This window comes from Zophobas morio, unplaced genomic scaffold (assembly GCF_036711695.1).
Source record: "Zophobas morio isolate AGI-343-1 ecotype UQ-CSIRO unplaced genomic scaffold, CSIRO_AGI_Zmor_V1 ptg000024l, whole genome shotgun sequence".
Classification (NCBI taxonomy): Eukaryota; Metazoa; Arthropoda; class Insecta; order Coleoptera; family Tenebrionidae; genus Zophobas; species Zophobas morio.
In genome coordinates this window covers 4229960-4247441 of record NW_026972129.1, presented here as the reverse complement: position 1 = coordinate 4247441, position 17482 = coordinate 4229960, and the positions used below count along the sequence as shown (strand labels likewise).

General features: G+C 32.7%; 3 protein-coding genes across 3 annotated transcripts in view; 2 read left to right on the top strand and 1 right to left on the bottom strand.

Annotated features, from left to right (window-relative positions):
* The window catches only part of LOC135134791 (excitatory amino acid transporter 3-like), a 42334-nt gene that overhangs the window by 8567 nt on the left and 16285 nt on the right, over positions 1–17482 (top strand). The gene's annotated exons all lie outside the window — the stretch shown is intronic.
* Positions 12861–14053, top strand: LOC135134795 (uncharacterized). Its single transcript, XM_064063628.1, has 3 exons — positions 12861–13143; positions 13209–13571; positions 13622–14053. Exons 1-3 carry the CDS (start codon positions 13135–13137, stop codon positions 14051–14053), a joined length of 804 nt encoding a protein of 267 aa, XP_063919698.1. The 5' UTR covers positions 12861–13134.
* Positions 13992–15733, bottom strand: LOC135134793 (putative nuclease HARBI1). Its single transcript, XM_064063626.1, has 4 exons — positions 15197–15733; positions 14988–15135; positions 14850–14934; positions 13992–14790 (listed from the first exon to the last, which is right to left on the bottom strand). The coding sequence occupies exons 1-4, from the start codon at positions 15505–15507 to the stop codon at positions 14063–14065; spliced, it is 1272 nt and encodes a 423-aa protein (XP_063919696.1). The 5' UTR covers positions 15508–15733; the 3' UTR covers positions 13992–14062.

The following is a 17482-nucleotide window of genomic DNA, read 5'->3' as shown; positions in this document are numbered from 1 at the left end:
CTAATCGATTCCTTTTTGCATTTTACAGGCGGGGTTTTAATTTTGAAGCACTTTAATAAAAACGAATCCTATCTTTGGTCGAAGTTTATTTCGACAGAACTTTACTACCTTCTGACGTACAAGTTCAACAAATTCCGCTTCTTTGAAAAATTATAAAATCATATTTTACGATGTTTATTTTGCAATAACCTGTATAAAGTAAAAACCAAATGCATAAATAACACATCCGCAATCCCCACGGCGCGCAATTGTACTTGTGCAATTTTACAAGGGACTGTGCAAATTGCACAAGTACGGACAACTTAAAATAAATTTGAAATTGGTAACCAGCGGGAAAAAATGGCCTCTCAGCAATAACAAACTTTAGCTTCAAGTGTTTTTTTTATACATTGGAAGAATGTCACGTAGAAATTTATTTGTTTTAAATGAATCTGTCGCCTCAAAACAGAGGACTAAAACCATTAATTAAGCCACAGTCGAACAGAATGTTCTGAATAATATTATTATAATTTTTATTAAATAAAGACGTGCGTATTCTCACCTTTTCGAGAAAATGGGATGACCGTTCTTAATTTAATCAATAAAAAATTTGTTATGCGTCTTAAACTAGATAATACACAGCGCGAGACAAAAAGAGAAAAAAAGAAAGTACTGGCGAAGTTCGGCATCGAACTAGCAACCTCCGGTCCTCATGCTGAGGCCTTAACCACTTGACTGCTCTCGCTTATATCCAGAGTTAGTGGTAACATACTATTTTACTGTGTTAATTTTTTGTGATTTAGTAATCAGTAGTATCGTTGATTACTTATCTAATAAAAATGAATACAGACGCCAGACAGACAAACAGACGCATGAAAACGGGAGACCTATTACTACGTACTGTAGGGGTCATGAAAAGCCGAGAAAACTAAAAGTAGAGAGTCGGCCGACGGATTCGCTTACAATACTTCCTTAACTTATGCTCAGGAAGTAAAAAATGTGTATTTATTTCCAGAGGATAAGCTGTAATAGTGCCCCTCTGGGGAATGGCTACTTTCATGTTTTCTCTACCTTTCATGGTCTCTAGTGTACGAATTTTTGTTATCTGTCGTCTGGAGTCTATCTGTCTGTGTCGATTTTTATTAGACAGATAATCTCCGAAGCTTTTGGACCTATATTACTATAATTAAATTATATACAGTCGCGGCCAAGAAATGTTTGACGACTTTTTTGTCATTTTAAACCTTCTGATGGTATCTATGTTTTATTGTTACTTGTTTGAAATTTAAAAGATTTGTCACGTTGCATTCATATTAGCATGCTAGCAGTCAAAGATAGTAAAACTGAAAAAATAAGGTTACAATACCTAAAGGTGTTGTAACCTTATTTTGTTGAAAATCAGTGTCATTCCACTTTGTGAGAGTGGAATGACACTGATTTTCTGGCACGCTGCATGTATTTTGGAAATATCGTGTAGAAGGCAAAACGCTGACCAAAGTTCGTTTAGTTATTTCCACCAACAATTCGATGATGTCTTCTCCAGATTTTACAATAGTAAACGTTATTTAAATGCTTTAAAATAACATACTCCCGTATTTATGGTTCATGAATCCGTGTTCAGTTTTTATCCTAAACATCTAGATTTTTGGGAAAAAAATAATATAGTATAACAGCGTTTTACAATATAACTTTGAACTTGTAAAATCAAGTGTTCTGAAATCTTGCAAACGTTTTAAGGTTATAAGAAGCATGGTAAATTGTTAATTAAAAGTTATCCGTTTATGCTCCCCCCAAATTGATGATGTCATCTTACAATTTTACAGAATGTATATTGCTGAAATGTTATAAAATAACTTACTTTTGAACTTGAGTTTTTACTAGACTTCCAGGTTTAAAAAAAATCAAAATTGTATAACAATATTTTATGATTAAACCTTAAATTGCAAACCAAATGCTCCAAAATCTTGCATTTTAGGGTTATTGAAAGGATACTACCCTAAAATCGCGCGTATAGTCCGCCCCCGCGCATAGTCCGCCCTCACGTATAGTCCGCAGTGTTTAAATCTGCCTCCTAAAAATCAGATAGTCCGCAACCTCGCGTATAATCCGCGGACAATGTGCGTATGGTTCGATATGGTTCGATATTTGCTACCTATTTAGGTACCTAAATTTAAGTATCTAGGTACTTTTGAGAATCCTTTTATTTTTGTTATATATTTTATTTTTCATTTATATTGAGAATGCCCAATACATTTTTTTATTTTGCGTTTAAATTTTTTGTTGGTTTTCCTACAGCGTATAGTCCGCCCTCGCCTATAGTCCGCCTCGCATATAGTCCGCACCCGGCGTCAGGAAAAACAACGTATAGTCCGCGGACTATACGCGCGATTTTAGGGTAATGGTTAATAAAAATGTATGTGTTTGTTAAAAAATGTGCCTCGAGATACATCGTCGTTTGTAATTTATGATTTTTTTCATTTTGTTTATACAGATCTTAATAAATGTCTATCCAGTTCTCTTAAATTAAAGAGTTACCGCTTGCAAGAAACAATGTTTTCATATGCCTACAGTTGTATTTTTACAATCAAAATTTAAATACTGAAGTCATAAAAATGTTGAAACAACAGTTTTACAGAGGTGCTTATCATTGCGATGTATGAATCATTTATAGACACTTTATATGTCGTAAAGTTAATAAATCAGTTAATTTTATTGATTAAATAATAAATGGTTTCTCTGGTTTTGTAAAAATTTTGGTAACACAACATTGGTTATTTGCTTAATTTTAGGTGTTATTATAAAAAGAAAATTTGAAAAATGTATGAAACTGGACCTGTTGAACTGTGTTGCAGTTCTGGTTAAATAGCTTTAGCACACTTTTGTTTTGATCTTTATATGTACTAAATTTTCAAGCAAAAAAGTGTACCACAGACAGTCAAGTGTCAGTACTCTAGCTCATAAGCCACAGACCATCTGAAATCGCTTAGTGGGTAGATACCTCTCAATACACAGAGTTAGTAACTTTCTTTGCATAACAGTAAAAAATACCTACAGAGGATACTGTTAAGGAAAGAACACTACAACAGTACCAAGTAAAATTTTACAACTGCTACTTTGAGGGATTTTCGGACAATGCAGGGGGATAATGACGCCAATGAAAGGAGCATGCCGCCAGTGTATAGTGGGCTAGAAACATCCAGGGTTGCATTGGATTTGTGATTTATGGTTTTGTGGGTCCAACCTTCATAGTTAACTTTGAAATACCAATAAAATTTTACTAGGTACTGTTATAGTGTTCTTTCTATACAGAGATGCATAGTTTCACAGTCAGGCAATAAATAAAAATTTGTCGAACTGCCACAGAAATTTCCTCGCCCCCGAAACAAAACCTGCTTCTTTGAAAAATTACATGGTTAATTTCGAGTATTCATGTTTATACTTTGGAAGAACTCGTCTATAATCAGTAATTACGTACATCAGCGGCCGCATAAAAGAAAATGAAATCTGATTGATTTTGAGTGGACCTATAGCAAAACGGTCCATTTGAGTTGGCAAAAATTAAAATAATGTCTAAAATTGAAGAGTACCTAATAAAAAGATTGTAAGCATTAGGGTATTGCATAGTTTCTATTTAGTACTGCTATCTAGATACTGTTTAAATTGATACAAATATTCAAACTTAGCATAACATTTACCCAGAACACTAAGTATTAACGCGCTTGTGAAATTTTAATTCGCAATCAATATAGACACCTAAACTTTTAATTGAATCGTTGATTTTTCGAATATTCTTAAATTATTGTAAGAAAACCAGTAGTTACTTCGTTTATATAATTAATATATGCTACAAAAGGCAGCACTGATAAAATAGCTTGCGCGAATATACTCCTATCTACTATGTATTCGTTGAGAATTTGAAATCATTTTCTAGGCAAGCTTGGTAACAGAGAGCAAAGAGCCTGTCTTTCTGACGACGTTGATATGTTTTCAGAAAGTTTTAAGATTAGAATTAAGATCCTCACTTAAATTCTATGTGTATGAAGTATAAGTAAACTTGATGTTACACTCAGCTCTTAGTTTGGAGCAAGTTTTAAATTTTGCCTGTTCTGGTAAATAATATGTCCGTTAAAACAGGGAAGATTACAACCCAAAGACTACAAAATATTGAGTTCATCGTGAAATGTGGTGTACTAATAAGATCAAGTGAGGAGGTCGAAACTACAGACCAGCTTTTGTTGTCTAGCATTTCGAATTAGTAATTTGTTGGTATAAACTAAACGAAGGTTTTCTGTAATAAAGGGATGAAAGTAGGGGTAATCCAGTGTGGGCGCCGGGGCTCGTGCCCGAGAAGTATCTGTTTCCAGTCACCGGTGTGGTTCAATTAATAAATGTGTAATATTGTGACAAACCATTGAGCCACCACTATCGGCATTTTATATCTCACTGAAGTATATAATTTATTATACAATGTAAGACAATTAGCTTCTTTAAAATTATGATCATATAAATAGGTAGTCAAAATTATTATTTTTTTGATATCTAATAAAGGAAGTTGTTATCTCTGAAGCATGATGATATGAATCTTGGAAGATAAGGACATCAGTAGGCTTCATAATTTGACATGATTTATTCCAAAATACAAGATCTGGTAATCCCTCTTGATTATTAATCATGTAATTGTATTGAAAGAATGTCATCTTCACGTTTGTGTAATAATGCCCTCTATTATAAACTCCTTACGTAAAAGACTATTTATAATATATATATAATATTAACCCGATATTCATGTTAACAAAGGTTTGACAAGAAGATGTTAAGCTCCTGTTAAAGTAACAACTAACAACAGCATCATATTTTATACAACTTTTGTTACTATGAGTGCAGTTCAAATAAATTTTTAGGCGTTGGCGTCATTTTTTGAACTTTAAAAGCAACGGCATTAACGGTCTTAATTCTTATCTTGGATATTTATCAGCTACATTATTTTTCAATATAACGAACAATAAAAAAACATAATATTTGTAATATTTCTGTTGCAGTGCCATAAAATTTGTAATATTTATAACAATAATAATAAATCAATTCACTGTTCAGATTTTTAATGTTAGAAATATCACATTTTTTTTATCTTTACCAGCAGATCAATAAGTTTCTCGTTCTTCTGAATACGGAATTATAAATAAACGCTCAAGTATCCATAGGTTTTAATAATAATTAAATCTACAAAATGAATCAAAATGAAAATTACTTTATATCTCATGTTTTTTTTTTGTGTACATATATTTGATAAGACGAAATTGCCAAAAGGTGTTTCTGCAGTTATCATTACTTATCTACGGAATACGTAATGTTCCAATAAATTAAGACCCGATTTCTAAAAGCTTTTTTAACTGAGTCGTGCGATTAATTGATCATCCTCAGGTGTTAATGCTGTATCAAATCTATATATAAGGCATTAAATTGTTTACATTCTATAAAATGGCCCTGAAAGTAGATATTTTAAGTTCAAAACAAAATATTAACGAGATTATTTTTGTGATCGCATTAGGGAGATTAAATTTAATTAAGAGTAATTACAAATGTTTTATTGTGATAGAAAGTTCAATGTCAATGAGTCAATGTTTTGATTTCTATTTACAGACACCAGCTTTAACTTTTTCATTTAATAATTTGCCTCACAGTGGTACCAATTATTACATTTGGTATTTATTGGCTATAAGTATGCACAGTTTTTTAGGACCGGTGCCGTAACGAAATCTGGATCAGGGGATTTCGAAATTCTGAAGTTTGTCTAATGTTAAGTCTCTAGGATTAATAAATATTAGTCAATTTCAGATTACAAACTGCTATTCACGTTCTACGTTAAAATATGGTGGCATCTTAATTTGCGTTGGAAATAATCTTAAAATTTGAATATTAGGTTCTGTGGACGTTCTGGCTGCAGAATAAGATTTTGAATGTTGCGGTATACATTTCTAATATTGCGATTACCTCAATTTATAGATCTCCATTAGGCAACTTCAACACGTATACCGAAAAATGAGATGAAATGATATACAGGGTTTCTATAAATGATTATAGGGTCGCAGCAGGTCATGTAAACGTGCCGCCTCTTCGATTTGAACCGTACTGAATGCCCAAGGACGCATGACAAAGACCAGATGCATCTGTATAATTGGTTGCCTAAATGCTTCATATCTTTTTAAAAAATAAAACTAATTCATTACGATAAAAAGAAACAAATTTATTGCGGTTAAACACCACAGTAAATGTTGAAAATGTTCATCATTTTGTTCCCATTGTTCAATTTCATGTTGCAACAGAAACTCCTGACTGCAGAAGAAATTTTGTCAAAGATGTTTGCGGACTCTGTTCAAGTTGTCTCAAATCATCAACAACTTCCTCAAATACTCAACGTCTTTCCCGAGATGTCACTTTGTTGAGACTGCCAGTTCGAACAAATCTGTTGATTACATCTTTAATGTGAGCCTTTAACGATGTTTCTTGAATTATTAAATCACGGTATTTGGCCAGATATTCTTGCTTACAAGCGCTTATAGAATACACACACTTTTCGTTTACGAAGTCCCATTGCGTTAACAAAACATAACCATGAAAATGTCTTGTTCAACAGAATAAACCATTTTCACGGTGTTCGCTTCCTAACACCAAAACAAAACTTTCGTACGCAACCACAAGGAGTTCTGAAAACGATTATTTGTTGTTTTGAGCTTCGATCAACGAGAATTACTGTAAATGACACCTGAAAAACGTTAAAACCGTCGTGTTCGTTGATTCACTATTAAAGTCTCTCCAATTGATTACAATCGTCCGACTTGTCAAAAGGGAAAATATCAAAAGATGTCACTCCCTTCGGGAGTTACAGGAACCTGTAATTAATCCGTTTTGTCACGCGCCAAAACAGTTTGTGCTTGAATTGATATTATCAAAATGTCTAAAACATATTGCTCTGTGCCTGCTTTTAGGGTAATCAAGGATCCTAGAGACCACAAAATAATGCACAGATTCCCTTCAAACACTGTGAACAAACGGTTATGGTGCAAAAAGGTTTTCAATGCTACAAGTAGGTACCCCCACATGAATCTTTTACCTAAGGCATTGATTAAATACATATAGATAGACCCATGCTATTGTTTGGAGCGAACAGGCCAACGGCCGGCGAACAAGAGATGGCGCACCAACGGTCGGCCGTCAAACGCCGGCGAAAAGCTTGGACACCAATCACGCGCATAGGTAACACAAATCACACAAATAATATATTTAATGAATCTACCACTCGATAGAGGGCGACGAAAAAATGTGTAAAAATCTCATAGTCACCATTTAAATAATTTGCAACGTTGCCAGATGAGCCTAACACAAATTTGCCGTTATTTCTAGCCAAGTAGGTTTTATTTCGTTTAAAAGTTTCTGATAAAGAAATGGGATTATTATAATGAATAAAAATAAATAAAACAAACAAATTATTACTTGTTATTTTAAATACTTGTTAGTCCTAACATTATTATAAATACGGTCCGGTAACTCAAATTTTATAGAAAGAGTGAGATGTTTCAGGACGAGGCGACCGTAGGGAGCCGAGTTTTTAATTTCGAAACGAGTTCTGCGAAAAGAGTTATCGGAGGTATGTCGTTATGGATTTTATTTCATACTGTCAACATATTTTTTTTGTTCGATAAAATAATTACTATTTTGGAAAAAGTTCAAATCAAGTCACTTTTTCTGACATCGTTAGCAACCGCTGTTTGGCTAATGTTTTAATTTGTTTATTCGTGCAAATCAGCATCAAATGTTTAAACTAAAATTTATTAGTCTAGAGACGGACAGATATATACTAAAGACAAAACATATCCATTCATATATGTCTTAAAAAACGGGTAACATATGCCGCATAAACTAAAAAATAAGACATTTTCTTTCACATTTTATATTGTAAATGCAATTAAGTATATCGATAACTCGCTACTGAAAATTTATTGAAATATAATTTCTGCAAAAAAAAAGATTGTTGTGGTTTTATGGTTTATTGACATAGTTTACTTATTTAAAATGAATATTTTTCATACATAGCACAAGTTCTTGATATTATTTATTTTAATTTCAAATAATAATTGTGTTTCCTTTAGTTTTAACCAAGAAAATTTTTCGGTTATTATCCAACATACTTTTGTACATTAAGAAACTCCATTCTACGTCGCGGGACGTTACAGAACAATATTTAAGTAAATAAGCTTTTCCAAAAAGAAGTCGTTTTTATGTGTTTTAAAACTCACTCTTTTATCTCCGGACTTTCGGCTTTTTAGTGTTTCACTTCGACACAAGAATATAAACAGTGGAAAAATGGAACAGTTTTAAAAACTATTCATCTATTTGTTCTGTCTTGCAGCGAGAAAGGAATATAGCATATTGTACCCACATTTCATAGTAAAAATATGGATCCGGTTTAAAATTTTACCTACCTACTTAATTACGTTAACAAACTAAAATTTTCATTGAAGAGAAAGAGACAGACTGTTCTAGGAAACTTTATTACAAATCTCTTCATTTACGAGCTGCTGAAGGACCGCCGGTCTCATTGATAATTCTTACCTACTTCAGTTCTTACCTGGCTTGTACTTAAGAATGAAGCGAAAAATGTTCCAACAATAAAAACCAAAATGTACAGACTGGAAATATAGTAAATGGGGTAGTACCTACATACAAACGTATGCGTAATAGTTCGTTAGACATTAGGTATTTATCAAAATTAACCAAATCTCTTAGTTTACGCACTATTGGACGAGCACTCCTTAAAACGGTCAGAATACTTAATCGCATTATAAAAGTATAAAAATATGTTAGATAATAAGCGACAAAATTTTCTTGTTGAAAATGAAAAATAACACAAGATTATTAATTGTAATAAAAATAAATAATATCAAGAACTTGTATTATATATTAAAAACATTCATTGTAAATAAGTAAATTATGTAAATAAACCATAAAACCATAAAAAATGTTTCTGCGATCTCTATTGAAAATCCCAATTTACCCATAGGAATTAAGGGGCAAAGATGCTTCACCGAATTTATTACCGATTTTTCAAAAAAAGTATGCGATAGTCTATAAGCGTCTAATGGATTAAAACAACAAATAATAATAACAATAATTTGTTTGTTTTATTTGTCCATTATAATATTCCCATTGAGATACTTCTAGAAACTTCAAAATCAAATATTACCAGGTTGACGAGAAATATCCGCAAATTTGTGTTAGGTTCATCTGGCAAAGTTTAAGGTAGGTGTGAATGGAATAATGCGATTAAGTATTCTGACCGTTTTAAGGAGTGCTCGTCCAATAGTGCGTAAACTAAGAGATTTGGTTAATTTTGATAAATACCTAATGTCTAACGAACTATTACGCATACGTTTGTATGTAGGTACTACCCCATTTACTATATTTCCAGTCTGTACATTTTGGTTTTTATTGTTGGAACGTTTTTCGCTTCATTCTTAAGTACAAGCCAGGTAAGAACTGAAGTAGGTAAGAATTATCAATGAGACCGGCGGTCCTTCAGCAGCTCGTAAATGAAGAGATTTGTAATAAAGTTTCCTAGAACAGTCTGTCTCTTTCTCTTCAATGAAAATTTTAGTTTGTTAACGTAATTAAGTAGGTAGGTAAAATTTTAAACCGGATCCATATTTTTACTATGAAATGTGGGTACAATATGCTATATTCCTTTCTCGCTGCAAGACAGAACAAATAGATGAATAGTTTTTAAGACTGTTCCATTTTTCCACTGTTTATATTCTTGTGTCGAAGTGAAACACTAAAAAGCCGAAAGTCCGGAGATAAAAGAGTGAGTTTTAAAACACATAAAAACGACTTCTTTTTGGAAAAGCTTATTTACTTAAATATTGTTCTGTAACGTCCCGCGACGTAGAATGGAGTTTCTTAATGTACAAAAGTATGTTGGATAATAACCGAAAAATTTTCTTGGTTAAAACTAAAGGAAACACAATTATTATTTGAAATTAAAATAAATAATATCAAGAACTTGTGCTATGTATGAAAAATATTCATTTTAAATAAGTAAACTATGTCAATAAACCATAAAACCACAACAATCTTTTTTTTTGCAGAAATTATATTTCAATAAATTTTCAGTAGCGAGTTATCGATATACTTAATTGCATTTACAATATAAAATGTGAAAGAAAATGTCTTATTTTTTAGTTTATGCGGCATATGTTACCCGTTTTTTAAGACATATATGAATGGATATGTTTTGTCTTTAGTATATATCTGTCCGTCTCTAGACTAATAAATTTTAGTTTAAACATTTGATGCTGATTTGCACGAATAAACAAATTAAAACATTAGCCAAACAGCGGTTGCTAACGATGTCAGAAAAAGTGACTTGATTTGGACTTTTTCCAAAATAGTAATTATTTTATCGAACAAAAAAAATATGTTGACAGTATGAAATAAAATCCATAACGACATACCTCCGATAACTCTTTTCGCAGAACTCGTTTCGAAATTAAAAACTCGGCTCCCTACGGTCGCCTCGTCCTGAAACATCTCACTCTTTCTATAAAATTTGAGTTACCGGACCGTATTTATAATAATGTTAGGACTAACAAGTATTTAAAATAACAAGTAATAATTTGTTTGTTTTATTTATTTTTATTCATTATAATAATCCCATTTCTTTATCAGAAACTTTTAAACGAAATAAAACCTACTTGGCTAGAAATAACGGCAAATTTGTGTTAGGCTCATCTGGCAACGTTGCAAATTATTTAAATGGTGACTATGAGATTTTTACACATTTTTTCGTCGCCCTCTATCGAGTGGTAGATTCATTAAATATATTATTTGTGTGATTTGTGTTACCTATGCGCGTGATTGGTGTCCAAGCTTTTCGCCGGCGTTTGACGGCCGACCGTTGGTGCGCCATCTCTTGTTCGCCGGCCGTTGGCCTGTTCGCTCCAAACAATAGCATGGGTCTATCTATATGTATTTAATCAATGCCTAAGGGAATGTATAGCCATTAAAACCATTTCAGGTGATAATACTGCAAACAATTTATACATTTGTGGTAAACACTTTGAGAGAAGTTGTTATTATACAAATAAGACTTAAACCCGGCTCTGTTCCTATTTTGTTCCTCCATGGTTCCAAGTCACCGCTACCTGTTCCTATTTCTTCAAGCTCCCCAGCAAGTACTAAACGTGATCCAGAATGCAGCTTCATAATTCCTGAGACACATTCCGATAACAATGTAAACACCTCAAAGAAAGCTTTCCTACTGCATATCCCTTTGAAGATCATCCACGCCCATGGCGTTGTGACTTTGGCACTGGTACCGAAATTTTGCCTCTTTTTCAAGTAAAAACCGAAACACATGATGTCAAATTGTGTCAAAAAGTCAGACCACGACAGACATTTAGCCGACATTACAGATTCCTTTCCCTCCCGACGTATGCGCCCCCACATGTCACATTTAAGGGATTGGAGAGACTTTAATAGTGAATCAACGAAGACGACGGTTAAAACAATAAAAACGACTTTAAATGACAGGTGACAAATGTTATTAATGACAAGTGAGAACTGTCATAGTGAGGCATAATTTATAAAAGCCCTGTATCACTACCAAACTTACATTGCTGAATAGAAAACTGAACTATTTTTTATATATTAAATAAGTAAGTAAGAAATTTGTAAATTAGCTATCAAAACAGTGTGATCCTCATATTATCTGAGTCCAAATTCGTAGCTCAGTACCAATCGGACTGAAGTAATTTAAATTAGTGACCGAGGTGTCGTCGCTATAGTACTAATTAGATCAAACATGAAAGGTACCGCTCGTCAGTTGATTGAAGTGATTGTCAACTTTTTTGTTTTTTGTTTTTGTTTCTACTTAGAAGAGGCAAGATATAACAAATAATGAACAATTCTTATAAAGATCGTTATGTTACTCCACTGACATAGATATCGTCTGGAAAAAAATTCAAAGATTAAGTAGGTACTGTCACCCCCTAAGGGGATTACTCTTTCAGTCATTTTTCCCAATTTCGACTACATCTGATTGAGTAAAGTTGTATGAATTTATGATTTTATTACCAGTGTGCAACACACCTGTGGAATAAATTCAGCATTAAAAAAATAACACTATTTTACAAAAAAAGTTGAACGGTAGATAATTAAATTTTATTATTTTTTTTAAGCATCTAGAGAAATGATAAAGATAAGACACTTGTTGTTTCCTGACGTTTTTATTAAACATATAACCTCTACAACTACGGACAGATTATTATTATTATTTTAAAATTATGGCTGTACAAAATTTTTCTCTTATTAAGTCTCAGGCTCAATCGGAACCAGAGAATCATAAATGGCAATTTTTTTTAATGGCACTTAACTAGTTGTTTTGATCATGGATATACATATGGCACGATATTTTTTGGTCGGTGTTGCTAAAACGGTTTGAAAACCATAATACTGAGAAGCAAAGTGTAAAATATTTGGAAAAATGTAGATGCCGATACCACCATATTTTATTATCATTATTTTGTCATTGTTGTCTATTGAGGAATCATAAATGAGGACTGGTTGCGCTAAATAAGTCTGACAGTTAGCAAAAGTCGTACCTACATATTCGACCTGTAAATATGCTAAAGGTGTGTGTTAAAACGCGTGAACACTTTAATATGATTAACTATCGCATTTGTATGACCTTATTTTGTATATCATTACTGTTAAAGTGCCTTTACACTGCATGATTTGTCATATAACTTCTCATATGACTTCTCCTAGTGCAGCTTTTTTCGTGTTTACACTGTATGATTTCTCATATTACTTCACCCATAACACAAATCATAAGAGCGGTCATAAGCAAATCATAGCAGATTTCCAGAATAGGACGGGGTCTATTTTGAAGAGAGTTCTCGTACGATAATTTTAAATTTCGCGCTTTTTTCAAGAAATTAAAATAAATTGGCAGTTGAAAGTGAGGTTATTATAGATCGACCGAGCCTCTGATCCTAGCCCGTGAAACTGTTTATTTTACTCGAGATCTTCGTGCTTGGTGCTTGTTGGTGTGTCGCTTGGTTTAGTTGTTTTCTGTCTTTACAATATTTTTAAATAAATATGGAAAAAGTAAGTATATTATTTAAAATAATAGCTATTGACGATGATTAAATTGTGTTCATTGTTTTGATTAGTTTGAATGGACGAAAAGTACTATGGAAAAATTTATAATACAATTTGAAAAATATCCGTGCCTGTATGACGTCAAACATCAATTTTACAAAAACAAACATGCACGGGCAGAAGCATATAATAAAATTGTTGAGACTTTAAAGAAAGAAAATGAAGGGTTGAAAGTAACTGTCGAAGAAGCGAAAAAAAAAATCACAAATCTGAGATCTCAATACAATCACGAATTAAATAAAATTAGAGCAAGTACTCATTCTGGAATGGGTACGGATGAAATTTATGAACCGACAGTATGGTGGTTTGAGAAATTGCAGTTCCTAGAGCAATTCATTAAGCCTAGGAAGGGTAAAAGTAGTATTGATGTATTGGTAAGTGGTGTAACAACGTGTATAGTGCAGTGTTTTATGCTAAATTTTAGCATGACAATGAAAATCAAAGCCAACCCAACTTTATGTTGGAGGAAATAGACAACGATCTGGTTACAGATCTAGAGGATATCCAGGAGAGTGGGTCGAACGACGTATTGTCCTCCTCAATGTCCTCTGGATTAAACGCTTCACTACAAGTATTGTCACCAAAGCCGGTACAAAGAGCAAAAAATAGAAAAACTTCAGCGGAAGATGACGTCATAATGACGAAAACCTTGAAGGTGCTTGAAGAAATAAACCGACCGAAGCCGAAAATTGATGAAGTTTGCGAATTCGGTCGGTTTGTAAGCAAAGAGCTGCAGGGAATTGACGACGAAGAGTTGCAGAACGAAGCTAAGCACGAAATAAATAACATTTTATACCATTTTAAAAAACAGTTTATTCAACGTAAAAAGATTGGCATCGAGATAAATGATGTATAATAAATTCACTTAAAAATTAAATTTTTTTACTGCTTCCCATTGCCACGGCACAAATCCTTCTTTATTAAAATATTTGGTGAAAATTGACCTGATCTTCATTGCATCATTTGGAGATCGATTAACCGTACATGCTTGTAAACTTGTTGAGAAAACTTCTTCTCTCCAACTACCATTTGTTATATTAACAGATTCAGTATTTTCGTGATCTATACCTTGAAGATAACTTTTTCCGTCGTTTTTTTTAATGTAGTTATGCAGAACGCAACACGTCAAAGTAATATCCTGAACTTTATCAACTGATAAGTTAATATCCCTTTGTAAAATTTGAAATCTGTTAGCTAGAATTCCAAACGCATTTTCAACAACTCGCCGTGCACGACTAAGGCGATAATTGAAGATCTTTTCTGAAATTGACGAACGTTGACCCCAAGGCTTCATCATTCGTTTGGTTAGTCTGAAAGCTTCATCAGTTACAATTACGTATGGGACTTCCACGTTACTCTGAGGAAGTTTTTCATCATTAGGGAAATTTAAAGCATTTTGTTCAATTGCTGTATACAATGTACTATTAGAAAATACACCACCATCACTAACTCTTCCATTACATCCGACATCAACATAAGTAAAATTATACTGAGCATCTACCAGTGCCATTAGAACAATCGAATGAAACCCTTTATAGTTGTAGTAAAAAGAGCCATCTTTTTTTGTTGCCCGGAAAGCTATATGTTTTCCATCTAAAATAAACAAGATATGATTATAGGAAATCTTGCATTATGTTAATTTAGCACAAAACCCAAAGCTCCCAAACAATTCGGAAAGTTCCATAATTTGTAAAATTCATCACTTATTTTCTTCCATTCGGAGGATGTGGTGGGTGTCTAAAAATGGTTTTACTTATGAAGATTTTATTTTTAAAAGACTGTTGACTTACCACAAGATATTCATCTTTTAAGACCTTATAAACAGCTGCCACCGTTTCTGGTATAATAAGAGAGATGCTTGGTACAGATATTCTAAAACTATAGTGCAGATTTATGTACCTTTCCCCAGTCGCAAGAAATCTTAAAGTCAATAGAAGCCTGTAAATAGTAATATATTATGACATAACCACCTACTCATTGATTTACTATAGTTCCTTACCGGACTCTGGCACTAATACTTTCACGTAACATTGTGTCATGTCTAGAAATATGGGGTTCAATTTTGGTCAACAATTTTTCAAATGTAGCGATGCTCATTCTTGTAAAATTTTTAAAACTAACGGGATCTTCATATTTTAATTCTTTAAGTACCATACACCCAAGTCCACGGCCTTCGTCTCTTCTCAGAAGCCATTTCCTACTCCATAAAGTTCGTTTAACTTTATTACGTCTCGATTGCTTTCTTTTTAATAACCCCACAATCAAGCACAGTAAACCACTTTGATATTTTGCCACTTGTTCACTATTCATTGTATAAAATTTTCACTACTACACACAATTCTTAAATTTAATGTGAGGCTAATACAAAAAATATCCACAGTCAAGCAAACGTGTTTCGCTTCCCCCAAATGTTAGGTTAGGTTAGAGTCGTTTGACAGTGACACTTTGCTCTCACCCCACCACGCTTCAAGTCGAACGAAAAAATCATATGAGAAAGCATAGCAGTCTAAACTCAAAATCTGCAAATGGTATGATTCCTTGAAATCATACAACTTATCATACGATTTGTATTAGCAAAAGTCATATGACAAATCATGCAGTGTAAAGGCACTTTTAGACTGTTACCTTTTGTTTTTTTCAAATGTTCTTACTGCTTCTTATTAAAATGAATTTTATTATTTTTTTAGAGTTCTAATTACACTATGCAACATTAAAAAATTCACAGAAAGTTCAGATAGTGTTTGAGATTGGGTGTACACTATATACTAAAGAAAAAAATGTTTTATGCCCATATCACATCACAAAACATAGATAACGGGTGTTTTGTTTTCCTTACTTTTTGTGACACTTGATTGCAGTTAATCGCAAAAATATCGCTTTTATGTATCCACCCATGCTTGCAGACTGCTGTTGGTGTCTTCAGACGAATACTGCAAGATCTGGCTACAATAGGAATGCCAATCGTTCGAAGAAAAAGAACTTTGTCAATGAAAAATTAAGTTTTGTTTTATTAATTTTGTATTATTTAAAAAAATTCAATAAACACTTTTCATTTTGAAACCTGATATGATTCGATTCTTTCAAGCATAATCCTCAATAGAGTTTGAGGTAAGAAATTGTAACTACAATACATACTGTACATTCTGTGAATTTTATTTTTGTATATCTGCTTAAAAGAAGACTTTTGGATTCAAGTGTTTTTACTGATACTGCGATGCAAAAAATCACAATTAACTGATTGTTGATAAGTAGATTGTTAAAAATATAATATATTTTCCAATGGCAGGAGGTAGTATAACTACTTTGGCTGGAATGGTAAATCAAGCATTTTTTTATAAATCTGTACGCGCAGGAGAGTTTTTACAAGTAAAAGCATGTAAAAACAGTTGTGTATATGTACAAAGCTGCAACAGTTCTTTCCTATTGACCGAATCTTGTTTTAGGATCTACCTTTTACTTTAATAATTTAAACAGAATTCGAACAATTAAATGTACAAATGTCTTTGCAGTTGCCGAAAAAGGCCGCATGTACCAAAAAGTACCATTTTATTATTTTTCAAAATAGAATGTTTTATTTTTTGACCCTTATTCTATAACACGCTCATTTTAAGTACAAAATTTTTCGTACGATCGTCAGTGATAATTGATAATAATTTATTACACCAACAGCCACAAAACTGCAGTTATGGTTTATGGCTGGTGGATAAAAATCAAATTATAAAATTTGATTATGTAAAATTTTATTTATTTTATAACAACTCCTGTAAGTAAAAATATATAGATATTTCAAGTCACAGTAAAAAAAAAACATTCGATAAGGATGGGAGCGCAGAAGTCCAAAATCAAGCATTAAGCAAAATACACCACCAAGTCTAGATGCAAAAACGAGATATCGGAAATATAAACCATGTGGAAAATATTGCACAAACAAATTTTTTGTAAAGCAATCGTGACAAAAGTCATGGAGGAAACATATACCGCGAGTGCAGGAGTATATTATTTCATATAATTTACAGAATTTTCACTACAAACATCATCAAATTGTTGGTGGGAACGATTAGACAAATTTTGCTTAGCGTTTTATTATCTACACGATAATATACATAAAATTTGACTACAATCGGTCCAATAGTTTCGGAGATTATTTGTCTAATAAAATTAGACACAGACAACAAACAGACTTCCTCCGCTCGGGAGGTAAAAAGTAAAAATATTACCATTAGTATTATTTTTCTGTTGTGGCTGCTGTGGTAAACTTCATCTTTACTTCGCACAATTATGTAGC